Source organism: Calliphora vicina, chromosome 3, assembly GCF_958450345.1.
Source record: "Calliphora vicina chromosome 3, idCalVici1.1, whole genome shotgun sequence".
Taxonomy (NCBI): Eukaryota; Metazoa; Arthropoda; class Insecta; order Diptera; family Calliphoridae; genus Calliphora; species Calliphora vicina.
The window spans coordinates 71,395,104-71,415,469 of record NC_088782.1 but is presented as its reverse complement, the minus strand read 5'-3'; the positions used below and the strand labels follow the sequence as shown (position 1 = coordinate 71,415,469).

At 33.6% G+C, this 20,366-nt stretch overlaps 1 protein-coding gene across 3 annotated transcripts in view; it reads left to right on the top strand.

The window, feature by feature from the left end:
* The first annotated feature begins 19,058 nt into the window (after positions 1-19,058).
* prc (pericardin) overlaps positions 19,059-20,366 on the top strand; it is a 32,885-nt gene continuing 31,577 nt past the window's right edge. For all 3 annotated transcript variants that reach the window (XM_065504111.1, XM_065504112.1, XM_065504110.1), the window contains exons 1-2: positions 19,059-19,179; positions 19,649-19,838. In XM_065504111.1, the coding sequence (XP_065360183.1) occupies positions 19,770-19,838 (69 nt within the window). In that variant the 5' untranslated portion in view covers positions 19,059-19,179; positions 19,649-19,769. The remainder of the gene's footprint in view (positions 19,180-19,648; positions 19,839-20,366) is intronic.

The window sequence follows — 20,366 nt, the reverse complement described above, 5'->3', positions numbered from 1 at the left end:
AATATGTATAAATAAGAGTACGAATTTGAAAATCTTATTGAAAATCTAGAATTAAAAATTTGGACTTTTAAGATATTAAAAATACAATTAAATAATTGTTAGATTCAACATCCTAACATTGATTTCAGTTTTAATGGTTTGACAATTATTTCAATTTTTGTTGGATCGAAGTTCTCGATTAGTATTTTCCAAGAAGTAGTATTAATTAAATCAGATATTTGTAATCCTTGTCAAATCCTAGACTCTCTCGTGCATTTGTTCAGATATTAACAGGACAAAATCATGAAAAATATTGTACTTAATATGGTTTATTCGATATTATGTGCTTTATTAAATCCAACAAACTATTTTTGGTCGATTATATTAATCAGATATGTGCAGCGATTTGAAACCGAAAAAGGTATTTAAAATTCAGATAGCTAATTTCATAATTTTCATTTAATCAATTGGTTTTTTTGTTCAAATAATTGTTTAAAATTGATACTTAAAATCGATCAAAATTCATCACTCCATTACAAATCAATCAATTTACATTACATACCTGAATAATTCTGATTAAAAATATAATCCCAGCAAAACAATGAAATTATGTACTATCCCTGGAAAAATTGTACTACTAGAACATTTCCAATTGTATTTCAGAATTTTCTAATTGTATTTCAGAAATTTCCATTTGTATTTCCGAAAAATTTAATAGCAATACTAATGGAATTTTCTGAAATAAAAATTTAAAATTCTGAAATACAAATAGGAATTTCTGAAATAAAATTAGAAAATTCTGAAATACAATTGGAAAAATTCTAAAATACAAATTGAAGTTTCTGAAATACAATTAGACATTTCTGAAATACAAATGGAAAATTCTGAAATTCAATTATAAATTTCTGAAATATAATTGGAAATTTCTGAAATTCAATGGGAATTTTCGGAAATACAATTGGAAATGGTATAGTACCAGAATTAGTTCTAAGTAATATGTAGGTAGTACTAGTTTTTTCAATGACAAATTCGGAATTAGTTCTACGAACGCGTTATGAAAAAACAACCCTTCATTAGAACAATTCTAAAACTAATTCTTTCATCAATGTATTTTATTCGTGAAGCTGTTGAGGAAAAACAAATCTGCTTCAATTTGCCTGCTGTTTCCTGGGATATTTTTTTAAATTTGTTCTAAAGAATTTTGGCAAAAACTATAGCAGAACATTTATTTGATATAACAAAATTTTTAACTAAAATAAAGGCAAATATTTACTTTTAATAGTTCGGCTTGGACAGTTGGACCATACATTAGGATTAGCCCATATTTACTCGTATTGACCAAAAAAAACTAACCAAATATCAGCAAAAAAAAAAATGATAATTAAAAAAAAAAAAACACATGTGATAGTAAATTTATTTTACAAGTATATGCTTAATTATATGTATGAAGATTATGTTTATTATTATTTTATTTACTCTATTATTAATTATATTTCCAATTACAGATTATTGTAATAATTATTATTGATTTTACACTGCACTCTATTGTTTTCCTTAAAGCAACATTCAAATATTAAATATTGATTGTTTTTAAAGAAAACAAAAATATGTAGATGATAGTTTGTTCTCTATGTTCTCTTAATATTTTTTAAGCACACTCTCTCAAACTCTAGCTGTCAAACTCTTTCGATTTTAAACTCAAATTCAAGTAAATGAAATGGAAATACTTAAAAAAATATTAAATAATTATAAATTCAGTTAAAAAATAAATTAATTAGGCCAGAGTTTGAGTGAAACTTTCATTTATTAGCATGTAGTATGTATTTAAATGTACTTAAAACCAAAAAATAAAAATAAAAAAACACTACAGTATTTTCAATTAAATTTTAAATGTCACTTTACAAATAATATACTTACTTAATTATCTTGTATGTAGTTAGAGATTCCAAAGAATTAAAAAAGTATATAAATAAATAAATCTTATTAATATAAATTTAATTAAACTAATTTTAAGTTACATATGAGTTTTAATTAACTTTGATTCATGGCAGTCAAAGCATTAAGTGCTCGTAGACGAGATGATCTAGTCTTTAAAATTAGTCGAAAGTAATCAAATCATTAAGTGAACATTTCAAAATGATTTGATTATTTTTTTGTTATTTTTTAAATGAAAAACAAATCTAAATAATTTTAAGTCGGTCTGAGAAAACCATTCAAAATTATAACTAGATAAAACTGGCCGTTGTTGGTGCAATATTTAATAATACATACATATTATATTTAACAGATATACATGCAAAACTCTTTATTATTTTGGAATTATATAAAAATATTCATCTAAATTTATCTGGTCGTTAAAACAATTGATTTTTTTCAACGATCCTTGATACAGTCTCTTTCGAACAGTCAATATTTTTCGTTTATCTGTTTATGATACGAAGTCTAATTTTATTTTTATAGTAAAAAAAAGCATTTTATTTTTTTTAAATACATTTAATTTTATATTTTATTTTTCTTATATATTTTTATGTACAATATTAAGTATTTATGCCAAATGTTATACATACAAATATACACATACAGCTAATTATACCAAAGAATATCTTAATAATAGAATTTTTATTATTTTTTTTAGTTTTTAGTAACCTTTTAGACTTTATTAAAAAAAAAAAACTTAAAATAAAACAAAAAACTCCAAAAACCTTAAAATAAAGTGTGTTTTATTAAAAAAAATCGTATTTCGTTCCAGCTATCAAAATACAGTTGTTTTCGCTTAATTGATCCCATCATTATTTTTTTACCCGATTAATTGATCAAGAACCAATGCTATAGAATTTTTTTTTTTTTTAAACTGTTTTTCAACAATTTAAATTTTTTTTTCATTTAAAATATTTGATGAAAAGTTAGCTTTTCAAAAAGTATAAATTCCTTATACATCCTATTAGATTTTGTTTTCGATAAAAGAAAAAAAGTACTTTTTTCCCAAAAAATTAGCGAAAATTCGCTGCATATAACTTTGGACCTAGTCATTCTTTTTAAACAATTATTTTTTCTATTTCTATTAAATGTGTTGTTACTCCAATAAAGAGTTGGAGATAATCGGGAAATATTTGGATCCGCTGTTATCAAAAAACGTAGGGTGAGTAAAAATGTTGAAAATTTAATTTTCAAATGCGAATACCTCCTAAGTTATAAGAGATAATTTTTTGTAATGCTCCATGAGTAGATTCTATATGTATAATTTTTTTGAAATAGGAATACAAACGAAGAACTTGAATCGTTTAAAAAATCTCCAAAAGTTTATAATCCGATTGAGCCGAAATGTTTATTTCTGTATGTTAAAAATATTCCATACAACGACATTAATCGATTTTATGAATTTACTACTGAATAAGCCTGGCCATACCAGGATACACTTCGCTCCCCCATCGAACTTAAGGTAGGGGCCACACATGGTAAATATTTGAGTGCATATTTGAAACCCTTGGCTCTGTTAATATTTTAAAAGCACGATTAATACTATAAATAACTCTAATTTAAACATATTCTATCTTCGGGGAGTATTAGAATGCTCAAAAAAAAAAGCAAATCCGATTTGAAAATATAGTTACATTGTTTTTCTTTTAAATTTTTGTTCCTTAAATTGTTTTTTTTAGAAAAACCGAAAATACATTTTATAAACTTTCAGCGAATTGTTCGTTTAACATAATTATTTTAGTGTGTTTTTTCTACTTTAAGAACTATATGTACACATTTAGCAAATATTTATTTAAATATGTTGAGTTTCTACTTAATTTAGTACAGCTTAGTACAGTGTATATTTGAAATCAATTACTCTTTCTTTTGATAACCTTTGAACGTTAAAAAGTTGAAATTCACGCAACATTTATTTTTAAAGTTTGTCTCATACATAGTTGTCGTCGTTCAATGTATGCAAAAGATTATTTGTTATTTTTTTTCACAATTTAATCTAAATAATAAAACGATTTCCTATTTTACGTAGTATTTTAATGTTGAATTTTCAAAAATGTATTTCGTAATACCGACGAACATAAATCGAATAACTTATCAATCAAAAATCTATTAGAAATTTTGGTTTTACATGAATTTTATTTAACTCTTACTCATTTATAGTTTGTGGTACTCTGGAGTATTTCATAAAGACTCAAAAGATGAATTGACACATTTGTGTGTCACAATATTTATGTAAAAACTAATGCTTTATGTACATATCGTCACCTAAAATGCTAAATAACGCAACATCATTTTTAAAATGTTGAAAGTGATGTGCAAAAAACCATTGCAAAATGAAAAGTATCTCTGATATAAACTTAATATATCCTATTCAATCTTTAAACAGAATGACATACACATTTCTAAATTAAGATTTTTTTTAAGTTATTCGTCATTATCTATCAAATATTCGATTTTGAAATTTTTGTTGTTACGTTGTTTGGCATTTTAGGTGACGATATGTAGCTGTTTGAAGATTTTAGAGTTTTTATATACACTATCAAAATCGAGGGGGGTATATTGATTTTGTCATTCCGTTTGTAACACATCAAAATATTTGTAGCAGGCTCACATTTGTATATATTCTCTGTCCTCTTCGATTCTAAGACGATATAGCAATGTTTTTCTGTTGAAACAGTTGGCTGAAATTTGTTTGGTATTGAAAATTGGTAATGTCAGTCCATGATTACACCTAGCCCTGTTTGAGCAGCCATAAACATGTTGATTATGCGGCTATCCGGATAAAATATTGCACAAATCAATTCTAAGTACTCCGAAATTATACTGTAAAGTATGGCGAGAATCGCGCAACATTTGTCCCTAGTCCCTATAAAAGATTCCCTTCAAAAAATGTCACTATTTATAGTGGGTATTCAAGATTCGGCACATCCGAATATAACACTCGTACTTGTTTAATTTACCATATGAATGAAAAATAATTTTAATTGTTTAGTGCAGGCAATGTCGCCATTTAATTGAACAAATTTTAATGACTTTCATACATACAATAAATAAAGGCTAAAATAGAACACTGATCGTGTTTAATCGATTATGCTAATACGCTACACATTTGTAGTACAAAAATATGTTTAAACTGAACCCTTTTATTATAGGTACAATAACAAACAAATACATGTATGTATACTATGGTATTCGAATTATTCGATTTTTCTCTTGTTCGAATAAAACGAATAATTAGAATAATAGATTTTAACTTGTTCGAATAATTCGATCAAGTTAAAATTTAAATTTTTTTAAAAAAATAAAGAATGAAGTTTTGATGTCGGTTTTTTAATATTTTATTGTTAAAGAAAAACAAAATATAACGTTAAAGTTAACCATTCAAGCATAGATAATGTTAAAAAAACATTCGAAAACAAAGTTCATTATTAAATTTTCAACAGAAATATTCTGATCAGATTAACACCCGAACAATCTACAAATCAATTGACTAGCTAACCCGTTAGTTTCCGTTTTGGAGCTATGCTTTAAAAAATTTGAGCACATACAAATACGAAAAAAGTTTATTATCATGTTAGACAAAGATGTTCAACGATGCACAGTGGTATGAGAAAAAAAAGAGGGAAATAAATCTGTAACTTCTAAACCCTTAGTCCGATTTTGAATGAAATTGCACATGCGCAAAAGGGAAGTATTGTCGAGTTTAAGTTTTGAATCTGGACCTCATGAGCCCGTCAGGAGCTGCGCCAGGGGTCCCCAAATTAGGACACCTCGGGTATGGTCAATTTTTAAAATGATCCTATTTCTTGGCTTGTGTTCCGATTTCAAAAAAATTACATATATAGAATCTTCTCATCGAGCTATCAATTATCTCTTAAAGCTTAGGAGATATTCGCATTTGAAAATTAAATTTTCAACATTTTTACCCACCCTACTCCAGTTTTTTGATGACCGCGGTTCCAAATATTTGCCGATTTTCTTTTGTAGGATTAACAACAGATGTATATATCAAATAAAGAAAGAACTGTTTAAAAATCAAGACTGAGTCCAAAGTTACATGCATTTGATTTTAAAAAATTAAAAAAAGCGATTTGTCGCTATTTTTTTGGGAAAAAAGTACTTTATTTCTTTTTAAGTTATCTAAAAAAAATCTAAAAGGATGTATAATGAGTTTATACTTTTTTAAAAGCTAACTTTACACCAAATATTTTAAATGAAAAAAAATGTTTGATACCGAGGGGACCAGGTCCATTTTTCTGTAAAATTCAACTTTAGGGTAAAAATTCTCAAATCGCATAGTTGATATCAAAACATAGTAACCCATTTTAGATGGCCCAATATGTTCTTAATTATTTTGAAAAGGGTTTCGATAACCCTGCCCCTGGTATGGATATTATAGCCAAAAAACGAAAAAATCCAATTTTTGGAATTTTTCCATTCTTTTTTGGGAATTGCGGGATTCGTGATTACAAATTTCAAAATTTGTTTTTATTTTTCCATTTTCAATAAAAAAAAATCTATATAAGTGTAAAATTTCATTAAAAAATATGCATAAATAAAAATTTTATTACAATTTGAAAAATTTGTATCTATGAAAAAACCTAATAAAAAACATTTTTTGTCATATTTTTCAAAAAAAGTATTCCATGAATTTTTTAATTGTCAAAAGTGATTACATTATTGAAAAGTAGACAAAATCCTCTATCCATTGATATATAACCTTATGTTTTTTACGTGTCAAATAAATTAGGGAAAACTTAACAACTCGCTGAGAATTTACCTAACTTAGAAATTCATAAAAAAGCATGTTGCCTAAATAATAACATTTTTATGAATGTAAATAACAGTGCTATGTATATTATCTGCGAGTTATTAAGTTTTCCCTAATTAATTTGCCACGTAAAAAAACATAAGGTAGACATGTTATATATCAATGTATAGAGGATTTTGTCTACAAAAATTTAGAGAGTAGGGTGATCGATAATTTCATAATATTTTCTTATTTGTTTGTTTCTATTGTAATTTAAATGCATTGAAGCTCTAATTGTTCAAAGTTATACTGTGCGTATGATGAAGTAATAAATGAAGTACAAAAAGCTGCGACAAATAAATTGAATCGATCTTTTAAGTATTTTTAAGTAGAATATGGAAATGAATACAGGGACATTTAAATCTTAATGCAATGAAACAACAAAACGAACAACATAAATACATTTTATTAGGGACATTAACAATGACAGCAAACATCTGATAACGATCAATATGAGAGAAGTCGACTTAACTAAATGTTCGAAAGAATGTAAATTGTTCCGAATATTTACATACACATACAAAAAGATTATTAAAAAAAAAAAACAAACAATATTATTCTCTGTGACAATTCGTAAATAGAGGCGGTCGGGTGATTTGTTGCAATTGATCATGAACTAAAATACTTTTTATTTTCTAAGTTTTGGCTTAGGCCTAGTATTATTATCTGAGTTCTCATCATGAGATGATTTAAAGAAGCAATTTAAAAAAAAAACAAATTAGAATAAATCAGTATGTAATTTAACTCTGGGGTATGTCGAACATATTTATTTTATAAATATCCGCCCTTCTATTAGATTTTTATACCCTTCACCTTCGTGAGAAGGGTATATGGTTAGGTTCGGTTCCATGGGTAGCCACTCTTCAAGCAGCTCACTTGGGTCCATTCAAAACTGATCCCATTGTGATACCCAAGGGGTAAACATCTTGGTATTAATTATACGTCCGTTGTTTCCAGGCTAAACCAACCAGATTCTCTGATGAAAGAGTAGATTCGTCTAAGACTTATCCTTGATAGCTCATCTAAGCATGATAGGAATGGTGTTCCGAAGATGCGTTCCCTCAGATTTATCAGAGCCGGGCATTGACAGAATAGGTGTGACACCGTCTCATCCTCTTCTTCATTATGGCAGCTCCTACAGTAGTCATTATACCGTAGGCCCAATCTCCTAGCATGTGTCCCAATTATACAGTGTCCTGTAATGAAGGAGACAATTAGCCTTATTTGCTCACGACGAAATTCCATAAGTAGATTCGTCCTGCTGGCATCATATACGGGCCAAGTAGACCTCGTTGTAACACAGGAAGACTCATTGGTCCACCTGCTTTGTGCAGATTCATATAGTGTCCGCTGAACAGCCATCTTGCATATAGCAAGGGAAATACCAGAAAAGGGGTCGATCTCATCATCATCCATCATCGCCCCCATTTTGGCCAGTTCGTCAGCTATACAATTACCCTGATTACCATCGTGGCCAGGGACCCATATAAGCGTTATCCTAGAATGTCTCGCTATCTCATTAAGGGATACCCGGCATTCCTCGGTTAACCTAGATGTCGTAAAGACACCCGCTATTCCTTTAACGGCAGCCTTGCTATCGGTAAATATACATATATCACCAGATATTTGATAAAACCTCAGCCAGTTGGATGCACGTTTAATGGCCGTAATTTCCGCCTGAAGAGCCGTACAGAAGTTAGGTAGCCTGAAATAGGACTTAATCCCATAGTTCTCAATAAAGAAACCACCACCGACCCTATTGCCCCTCTTTGAGCCATCAGTAAATACCCTTATGACATCATCAGGGGGTAAGAGTCCGCGCTGCCATGAATCCCTATTCGGGATCCTAATATGGAAATGCATATCGAAAAATGGTTTTGCGATGCAGTAATCGACATTACTATGTAAGTACCCATAGTAGTTCAGTATCTTAGAGTGCCCATGATCTTTACCATACCACGAACATCCAGCATTTAGTCTCACAGCAGAGTTGAGAGCCATTTGTATCACCATCAAATCAACTGGTAACCAGTTCAGGATAGTAAAAAGTGCCTTAGAGGGGGTAGTCCTTATAGCGCCTGTAATCAGTATCGCAATAGTCCTGAGAACTCGTTCCACAGCCTTACGGTGAGTAGCATTATCCAAGGCGTGCCACCACACCAACACTCCATAGAACAAGATGGGTTTAACAACTGCTTTGAAGATCCAACTGATACCCTTCGGCATAATACCCCAGTTTGTACCAATTGCCTTCTTACAGGAGTAGATGGCTACATAAGCCTTGTTAATCCTGTTTTGAATATTCAAATTCCAGGACAATCTTTTATCTAGAATGATGCCAAGATACTTCGCATTATCTCTAATCTCAAGACTGATTCCATTCAGTCTAGGTGGTCTGAAGTCATCGATCTTATACCTCCTAGTGAAGAGAACCAGTTCCGTTTTTTGTGGGTTCACACTAAGTCCACATGAAATACTCCACTCACTCAGTGTACTTAATGCTGATTCCATACAACTGGATATTGTATCCAGAAATTTACCAGATATAAAAACTGCAACATCGTCAGCATATGCGACTGTCTTGATCCTTCTGTTGTCCATCCTGATCAACAGGGAATTCATAGCCAAATTCCACAGAAGTGGTGATAAAACACCCCCCTGCGGGGTTCCACGATTGGCCACTTTTAAAACACTTACACCACCTAAAGTAGCACAAATGACTCTATAACCGAGTATCTTTTCGACTAGTCGGCGAACACATAGATCAATTCCCAGTTCATCCATCGCAGATAGGATGGCATCGGGCCTGACATTATTAAAAGCTCCTTCAATATCGAGAAAGGCAACAAGTGAATACTCCTTATGTATTAGCGACTCCTCAATGGAGCCAACTAGCGAATTAAGAGCTGTTTCCACAGATCTGCCTTTGGTGTAGGCATGTTGGGATTTAGAGATGAGTTCCGACGGAATGGTCATTCTCAGATATACGTCAATCACCCTTTCTAGGGTTTTCAGCAGGAAGGATGCAAGGCTAATTGGCCTATAATCCTTTGGTTTAGTGTGAGTCGCCTTACCACCTTTAGGAATGAAGACTACTCTGCATCTCGTCCACCATGTGGGGATATAGGTCCATCTAATACACGCTGTGTATATGCTAATGAGCCATGGTACAACTATTTCTTCGTTCTTTTGAAGATCAGCAGGAATAATGCCATCCGGCCCTGGAGATTTAAACGGGTCGAAGCTTTTGATTGCCCATTGGATTCTATCCCTGTTTATCGGAACAGAGTTATCACCCGGAGCAACAGAATCGGCAGCCCCATTCATAGTCACATCATCGACTGGAAGGCAACCTGGAAAATGAGTATCTAATAGGACCTCAAGTGTTTCCTTACTATTCAGAGTCCATCTACCACAGGGTTTCTGGATATAGCTTGGTACAACCGGTGAAGTTGATAGAATTTTACGTAATCGGTTAGTCTCAGAGGATCCTTCCACGCCGCTACAGAAGTCCCTCCAGGCTTTCCTTTTCGCATTCCTCGTAAGGTTCTTAAAGTGGTTCACTGAGGACTTATATTCCGGCCAGTTACCCAGCCTCTTTGCCTCGTTGAACAATTTACGACACGCCCTTCTTGCGTGTGCAATCTCAGGGTTCCACCAGGGTGGCTTATTCCTACCCCTGCAGATATTCGGCTTACAGGCCAAATTAGTAGCTGATTGGAACGCTTCTGTAAGTGCCTCAACTGCTACCTCAATATCGTCCCTATTTTCAATAGTGGGCGGGTTTGGTAGAGACCGGTAGAGTACATCACTCTGCAACTCCCAATTGGTCTTCCTCCTATTTAGAATGGTATTATCATTCCTATAAGTTACACTGATATTGAAATCAATATATAGATGATCAGAAAAAGAGCAGTCGTCGGAGACAGCCCAATTGTTAATCATACTGTGGTGCTCAGCACTCACAAGTGTTAAGTCTAGTACCTCACTTCTGTTTGAAACAATGAAGGTAGGTTCTGAACCCCTATTAACTACTTCCAAACTACTATTAAGTATGAAACTGAAAAGACTCTCACCTCTTGTGTTGGTGTCGCTGCTACCCCATACAATGTGGTGCGAGTTAGCGTCAGCACAGATAACCAATGGTATCCTGGACTCATTCGCCTTTTTCACAGCACTACGGATATCATCGTTTGGTGGATGCTCCCCGTGGTCATGCGCCATGTAGCTGGATATCAGCCATAACAAACAGCCTTCATTAGTTTCCCATGAGACTGCTACTGTATCTTCATTACTGTAATCAGACAGAATGAAGATTTTCAAAGAGCTTTTAGCCAATATACAGGATCTAATTTTACCTGCGCCTTTAGCGAAGTAGAGCTTATAGCCCTTCAAACATAGTCCACAGATACGGTCCTGATGGACCCAAGGTTCCTGGACCATGACTAGCTCCTCCCCGTTCTGAGCAATTCGGAGGAGCAGTGCAGCTGATGCTGCTTTAGAGTGGTGAAGGTTTATCTGGGTCACCCTCACCATGCTCCATTTTTACAATAGTGACGTCGGCGTCCTCCTGGTCAGAATTCAGGAGGGCGTCCTCGTCCACCACCTCATCCATCCGTTCAAAGAATGTACCAACTAGTTCGGAGACTGAGTTGGTATCTTCAGTGTCGGCTGGATCAGTGGCGTCATTGCAATCCATGCCCTCTTCCGAGAGCATGGGCTTTACATCACCTGAGGATGTATCGCCTTTGTTGTCGCTACGGTAGACACGCAGGATGATCGTACCAAATCCATAGTAGACCTTCCCTTGTGCCTTCCTTAGCGGCCCCAAAGAGTCCTTATTCAGGACAACGATCGCTTTCCTTGAAGAGCCCTCAGCGTCCGTAACCTTAACAACTTTCCAGTCTTGAGTTGGAAGCTGTGGGTTACAGCACTGAAGGATCTCCAAGATCTCCTCCGGGCTAGATGGCTCAGCTGGTATTTTAGCTATGGATCTAGGCTTTCGGGGTATCTCACTCACAGATACCACCTCAAGCCTAGACCCCGGCCAAACCTCACCCAGTGATGCGACGGCAGTCTTTAGTAGCAACGCTGAGCGTTCATCTACACAAGACATAAGTTTTACGTGACCCTGGTACCAACCAGCGTCATCGCATTGTGGAGGAGTGCCTGGGTTCTCTTTGAGAACTTTCCAAAACACCCCTACCAGTTTTTGATTCACCATATCCCAATTCAATTGAGATATGGATCCGTCATTCGCACTCCGGTCGATAACCGCCCTAACAAGACTGTCTTTGACAATCTCGCTAAAGGATTTAGCTAACGACCTTTGTGCCGCTTTGGGACGTTTAGGTCCCGGTTGCTGGCTCTTGGTCGCTGTATCCTCCTCTGAACGTTGCCGTTTAGGCCCCGCTGGTAATTCAGCAGAAGGAGGAGCGGTATTGAGACCAGCAATATAGGCTTTCGCCCAGGAAAGCGAAGCTTGTTGCTCCTTAGTGAGGTCCTCGACTTTTTTTCGAGCCAAGTGCCTCAACAAAGCGGTAAGCGGAACGCCTGGTGGTAGCAGCCCTTCTAGCAGGGTTTTTATGCCTGGGGTTAGTTTCAGAGCCGGGATTGGCCAGGGGTGATGCGTCTTCAGGACAGGAGGATTCCTTCACAAGACCTGAGCGCACAGTTGGCATATGGGAAGCATCCGTGAGGGGCGACTTAGTCGCTTCCCCCTTAGAGGCACCCGAAACAGGGGGTTTAGCCGCCTTGACGACTTGGGCTTTCGCGGCTTTGGAGGTACTTGGAGAGAAGTCCAGAGGTACCTCGCCGCTTAGGGTATATACAAGTTTGTCATTCCGTTTGTAATTTCTACATTTTTCATTTCCGACCCTATAAAGTATATATATTCTGGATCCTTATTGATAGCGGAGTCGATTAAGCCATGTCCGTCTGTCTTTCTGTCAACTTTCCGAAGCCCCCAAATAACTTACATACACGATCCATACATCAATATCTCCGGAGTTCTTCCCGCTCGGTTGCTATATAAAATCGAGAAAATCGAAACCACAAATGGCTGAGATATAAGGAAAAAACCAAGACAACCTAGATTTCTGATCTATAACAGGATTACTAAGTCATTATATAGACAATATGGATATCTAATGATAGATATTTCAAAGTCCATTGCAATGACGTATATAAGACCATAGTAAGTTGAACCAAAATCGGAAAAAATATTTTTTAACCCGAATTTTTTTTTCACCAAAAAAAATATTGAAAAAACAAAAAAAAAATTAAAATTCAAAAAAATAATTTTTTTTATATAAGATTCGGCACAGCCGAATATAGCTCTCTTACTTGTTTTATTTTCGATTTTTCAAAAACGAAGGGCAGTTTTGTGTGAGGTTAGGATAAAATAAAATTTGACAAAAGTTTGAACTCGATCGGTTAAAAATTGGAGTGCCTTACAAGGGTTAAAGTTCGTGAGAAGGAAATTGGAGGAAAATGGATAGAAAAAGGCTCGTAACTACTCAGGAATCAAAAAATTTCACGAAAAGTAATATTGCTAATTTTGAACGTCCCACCCTCCAGAATTGTAGAAACACGTTGTGTAAAATATTAGAATGATAGGATAACCATAACTGGTGGCGCAATGGCGCTAAAGTTTTGAGGTGCATTTACAAGGCGAAAAATGCAATTTTTTCAGGGTTGGAAGGGCTGGAGATAGAGGGTAAAATTTTTCTACAGAAATAATGGAGATTTCTGATACATTTTACCTCCCTATGGATGACTCCTGAGTAGTTACGATCAACAAGAAATTAAACTTAAGTCAGTAAGAATCTACAAGTTACTACAAGGGATTCTTTCTTTATTCTAATGGTAGTTTTTGAATTTTTATTAACTGTAAGTAAATTTATTCAATTCAATCTATATAACTTAATTATATATAACTATCACTAATACTTTATTGGAAGATTTCCAAAAAATGGATTATAATCTTCCATGCTTAACCTAAAAAGAGTGACATGCTACTTCATCGGATGCAATTATTGTAATACAATTTAGTTTGTACCAATAGTCAGGATCAAAAATCCTGTTTCTGCCATGTTACCATCTCTGTTTGATACTATTGGTCGATTCATGTCATATTGTCATAATGTTCTAATTGTTCACGACTCGGTGGCTCGGCTTAACCCCGACAATTAGGCGTTCGGCGCAGTTCTATGCTGGTTGGTTACGTTAACATAATAAACATAGCATACAGAGCAGTATTATTTTAGAAAATATTTTTGCTGGAAAGGCAATAACAAAATTTTCAAACCATTTTGAAATATTGGAACATTATGACAATATGACATGATAGGATACCTTATGAATCGACCATATATGTCTCACAATAATATTAAAAGATTTTAATTCTTTTGTTTTCTATAATAAGAACTTTTAATATGTAGTACATGCAATGTATTGAAGTTCAAAAAATAAATGTTTATGTATGTTTTGCAAAATTGTATCATCTACATATTTAAGTACTTTGCAGTACATTGAAATAGTCTTGCGTTTACGAATTCATTAGTTACTAATAAGCACTACTAGTTACCCATCAATTCTTTTGACTGGTGAATGTAATTTCTTTCTGCAACAACAGACTAATTGACAGTCAATATCTGCATTTTATATTGAAAACCAACTGTTTAGTGTCGGTAATCACTTATACTTCAGTACATAAGGATTTATTGTGGTAGTAAATGTAAAGTTGACAATTGTCATTTTTAAAATTGCTGGGTACTATGAAATACATACCAATTCCACTAGTATATTCATGTCAATAATAATGTTTGTTTTAAACATATGGACATAAATTACTAAGGATTTTAATGCCATATGTAGTCGAAACTTAATGGATGTCAATACTTTTTTAAAATGGGTCAAAAGTCTATGACAAGTTAATGAATTAAAGCGAACACATCAAAACATCAAATAAATTAAACATAAGAAATACACTTGAGAATTATTTTTACCACACTGACTGCTGGGGTCATCCAAGAACATGAATGAATTTTGTGTGAAAATAGAATCAATTCAATTGTACTCGTACACAATTTGTTTTGTCGCCAGTGTTACCCACTGCAGCTTTTATATTTTCTTGTAATATATTTCTCGCTGAGGAAACATATGAAATATTGGTACCATATGAAGGGTGTTTGAAAGGCGCTTTCAATGATGTATCAAAAATTTTCGCATAAATTGTTGAAATTATCGTATCTTACAAAAAACATATTTTACAGGAGAACGTTATTATTATTAAATTTCTTTGCTTTGGCTAGTATCATCAATACAAATTTTAAATGCAATTCAATAACCGATTTAGTAAATTATATTTCACATACGATGAAATTAACTTAGTAATATTTCCGTAAATACAACGAATATCGCTATTATATTTTACTATGCAAAAATCTAGCATACGATAATTTCGCGCATAATTTTTGGTCCATTCAAAAAGCTGATCCCGTTGTGAAACCCATGAATTAAACAGCAGATCTCTCATTCGACACTCGTTGTTTCATATTGAACCAACCAGATTCTCTGATGAAGAAATTAATGTGTTTCAGGTGGGTGCGGAAAGATGTACCGAACCCCTTGAAGATAGTACGAGTATTGAAACGGTGACATCATCCAGCGTAGCAAATATTACCCTATTACCAAGAATCCTTTCGAAAATCTGGCAGATAAAATGACACTGGATCTGACAATATTACAAACACCATATATATCCAGGATGGCAACTAGAGAATACTCCTTATGATATGCAGCCAACAAGCGAATGTAGAGCTGTTTCCACAGATCTCCCTTAGTGTGGACTTTTCGGGATTTAGAGATGAGTTCTGTTGGTATATCCATTGTCAAGTGTACATCGATGACTAACTGGTCTGAAATCCGTGGGTTTAGTGTGAGTAGGCTTGCCGTATGTAATCGGTTAGTCTCAGATGATCCCTAACGCCGCTACAGAAATTCCTCCAGGCTTTCCTCTTCGCATTTGTTGTCATGTTTTTGAAGTGATTCATTGTGTTTTTATATGCTGACCAGTTTTCTAGTATCTTTACCCCATTGAAAAGTTAACGACACGTCTTTCTAGTATGCATTTTACCAGGATTTCACCATGGAGGTTTATTACTACCTCTATGGATAATATGCCTATAGCCCATGCTAGAAACATCTCCGTTAGTGCGTCTATAGCTACCTCAATGTTGTTCCTACTCTCGATAACGATTGGACATAGTAGACACTGAGTGTGCGCATCATATTGCATTTCCCAGTTTGTCTTTATTATATTTATAATGGTATTATCACACATACCACGTACAGAAATATTAAAATCAATACATTGATTTGGTGGATCTAAAGTGGTGAAGATTGATTTGAATCAATCTCACCATGCTCCATTTTAACAAATGTGCCAACGTTACCTGATCTAGGTTCAGAAGGGCGTACTTGTCAGCTACCTCTTCCATACAATGCCTAAAAACTTCACTTAGTACACTCAGCAAGTGAAGCACTGCTAGTAGAATCATGAGAAAACGCAGCTTGTGCTTTTTTCGTTGCCATTACCGCGTCTTAACGGAGTGAAACTTAAGCTCTCGGAAAGTGCAAAGTATCTAGGAATCATTCTAGACACTAAGCTATCCTACAGCCCGAATATCTATTGAAATATCTATCTATTGCCTGCAAAATGGCCATTGGGAAAGTCTTGGGGAATAAGCCGTAGGAATGCGAAATGGCTTTTTGACATAGTGGTTAAGCCCATACTAATGTATGGAACACTAGTATGGTGGAAGGCTCTAAGTAAATCCACCTACTGTGGGATGATTGAGAGAATCCTGCGAATCTCTGCACTAATGATTACGGGTGCGCAACGAAGCATTCCGTCTCATGCTCTGTTCGTTATGATGTACTGGCTACCGGCTGATCTCAAGGGCATAAATTCGGCGGTTAGGCTAAGTACTGTAGGAGTATGGAAGTCTGGTACCGGCCATGCGTCTATTTTAGGAAGTGTACCTTATCTCCCTATTTACATTGACTACTGCACTCCCTTACCCTTTATCGACAGACGTTCTTCTGTGTCGTTGGTGGGAGAGTTACCTTCTTCTAGGGACAGATTTGTCATCTATACAGATGGCTCCAAGTCTGCGGTTGGGGTGGGTGGTGTCTTCCATAATCCCTATTTTCAGAAGGGGTGTGTTTCAGGTAACAGGCAACACTGGATGAGGTACTATAGGTTATTTGGTGTGAATATCCGAATCTATACTGACAGTAAGCCTGCTATCAAATCCCTATCTAGTGTCTACTCGACATCCAGATTGGTACATGAATGCCGGGTGTCTCTTATGAGATGGTGAGACATTCTAATCTGGAGTTATTCTGGGTGCTGGGTCACTCTGGTGTACCTAGCAATGCTATTGCGAATGAACTGGCCAAATGTGGCTTGGTGGCGAGTTCTGATGTCAGTGCTTGCTGGGCACTGCTTGATGCATGCTGGGAGACTGAACACTACATATAAAGACTTATGTAGAAGTTGCCACGATGAAGACGAGGAAGAAACGGTTAAACATCTCCTCTGTCATTGCCCTGCTCTATCTGGGGCTCGGACTGTGAAAATAGGATCTATCCACTGTAGATGTCAGGAAGATAGATTCATTAATTCGTGCGTCTGGTTGGTTCGGCACTGAACCCATTGCTGACATGTGAAGGACCTCTTGAGGAGCTGAGCATAATCTTTAGGGGATCACAAAATTCCATGACATATTGAGACTCATACTAGTTCAGTTATGTTGCAGTTCTAATTTCTGTCATAAATTCTAGCATAACACTCAACAAATGTAAAGAATATGTAACTGATGTAAAATCGTTTGACTCGGGAAAAAATATAAATATTTTTAACAATTTTACTCAGATGGAAATGAATCTTCTGACTTTTCCACCTACATATGCAATACTTTCATATACATATATATATTGTATATGTATAATCAAAAATCTGCAGAAACCTCTGTCTTCTGAGTAAAATTGTTAAAAATATTTACATATATTTTTTCCAGAGCCAAACGATTTTACATCAGTTACATATTCTTTACATTTATTGAGTGTTATGATAGAATGACATCTTTAATTATTAAAGAAACGCTAAAATAGCAAGTCGTCTGTCTGCTCAATGCAATCCTATTGATCTATTATGCGATCAAAGTGTTTTGATAGCGCTCATCATGTTCGCACCCTCCATTTCAATTTAAATCGTTTACATTCGTAAAATATAAAAAACAACATTTTAACAGTTTCTGACAATATCTGATGAATGGAATCGCTGGCTGGTCTTGCTGATATTGTTTCAGATGTGTGCGATAATGCGAACCAAGATGGAAATTATGAATAACAGCACACACAGATCCATTTATATGCATTTATGTATGGATCTGTGTTATAGAGTGTGTAAGTGTGTATTTGTTACATATTTGTGGGGCTGTCATGAATTCTACTAAAAATGTAAAAGACACAACAAAAACAAAATTAATCGTAATCTGAATGTAACAACAACGACTAAACACATCATTGTTCCCAGCAGTATTGGGTGACTGTCCCGAACTAGAGATTTTACCTATCATTTTAGAGTGACAACTAGTTACGTAAATAGCTACGTGAGTAGTTATTTTAATATATGCGTATCCTGACCCTACATACATAGATTACAAAGAGACAGTCTTGTAGCTGGTCCAAAGTAGTCAACAGATGCGAATTCTCATACAGGGTACATTACTTGCTACCCCTAACATGTACATATGTATATGTATTAACATGTAAGGGTTCTAAGCGGAAGCTAATTGATATCAAATAGTCAGTTCCAGACGATTACATGTAAATAAACCTTCCTTCTTCTACTCTCCAATAGCTTGCTTTCTAACGTGCAGTATAAAATAAACGTTTAAAGTGACTACACTCTAGGTTACTTAGTGACACTTAAATGACAACTGTCTTCACGCTAGATTACCTGGGATGTATAAAGTAACCAATTGACTTCTCTCTGTCAAAATATATAATTTTTAGTGACAATTACTGTCGCTAAGGGATACATTGACTACTTGTAAAACTGCTGGGTTGTTTCAATGTTGGTCTGTCTGTATTGAATTTCATTTGAATGTGAGAAAAAAAACACCAAACGAACGAACATAAAAACGACCATCCATCCGATCGATCAAGAAAAGTATCTGTGTGCAATTGTGTCTTTTTGTTTTAGTTTTAATTTATTTTCTGAATAAATTTCAATATTTTGTAAGTATAGCTCTTAGTTCTTTGGAATATTGTGCGTTATTTAGAATCCAGCAGTTGTCGCGATCGGAAGCATTTGGAATCGTAACAATTTCCTGCGTTGAAAAGTAATTATAATTATTATATGTAACTCAATACATATGTACAAGAAAATTAAAAAAAATAACAAAATTTGTGAGAAAAAATAAAAAAGGATTTATTTCAGACGTTCTTTATATGAATATATCAAGATTATTAAATATATTTTTAACTAGTGTTAATTAAACATTCAAAAAAAAACCCTTTTTAAAAATAAAATAAAATTGAAACAATTAAAAAGAGCGTCAAAACAATAAAAATAAACCCTTTACAGTAATTATGTACAACCAATAAATACAGTTTTGAACAAAAAAAATAAAAAAGTGATGCTATAAAAAAATAGATTTAAAAATTAACGACACTTGTTTAATCACATGTCTACAGATTATAGAATGTTTTAATGAAAGAAATAAAAAAAAAACAAATTGAGAAAATATAAGATTAATATTATAAAATTATTGTGCTAAAAAGTGATAATTCATTTCGATCTCATTTTAGTTTGCTGGTATTTTATGTGGAATTAAGTCGTGTCTTAGCAACGACAAAATAATAAAAATCTAATCGAATTAAACAGTGATTTCTTAATCAATTCAAATACATTTTTGGATTAATAAGAAAAATGTTGCCCTTTCGTTGGGGCCTGCTTGGCGTGGCGCTATTGATCGCCTTCACACATGGAGCATCAATTGTAAGTGCAAATTATTAAAAAAAAACACCGAAATGATTAAGACTATTTATTTAATAATTTCTATAAATAAATTTAATAAATAAAACTGATATTTTATAAAAGCGTAAATCATGCAAATTTAATAAAACATATTTTTGCAAATAAATTTAATATATGTATGTAAGACATTTATGAAAACATGAATATAATTACTTCGAGTTTTTTAGTGAATTATTTAAATTTTTCGATATTTTGTAAAAATTTTATTTTTTAAATAAATTAATTTAAAAATGAAATGTACTGTGATTGAGATAAGTTGCTTGCTGAGGCCAGCTCATCAGGACACCTTTACAATTTTTTTTAGGAAAACTAGAAATTTAGAGTTTTCACTGTATTCACTGTAATTATATTTTGTTTTTATTTTTTACTTTTTTTAAAAAAATAAATACTTGTTTATTTTTAATTCTTATTTATTGAGCTTGAGGTCACATTTACAATTTTTTTTTAATTTGTTTTTTATTTTCAATATTGTCAGGAAAAATTAACAAT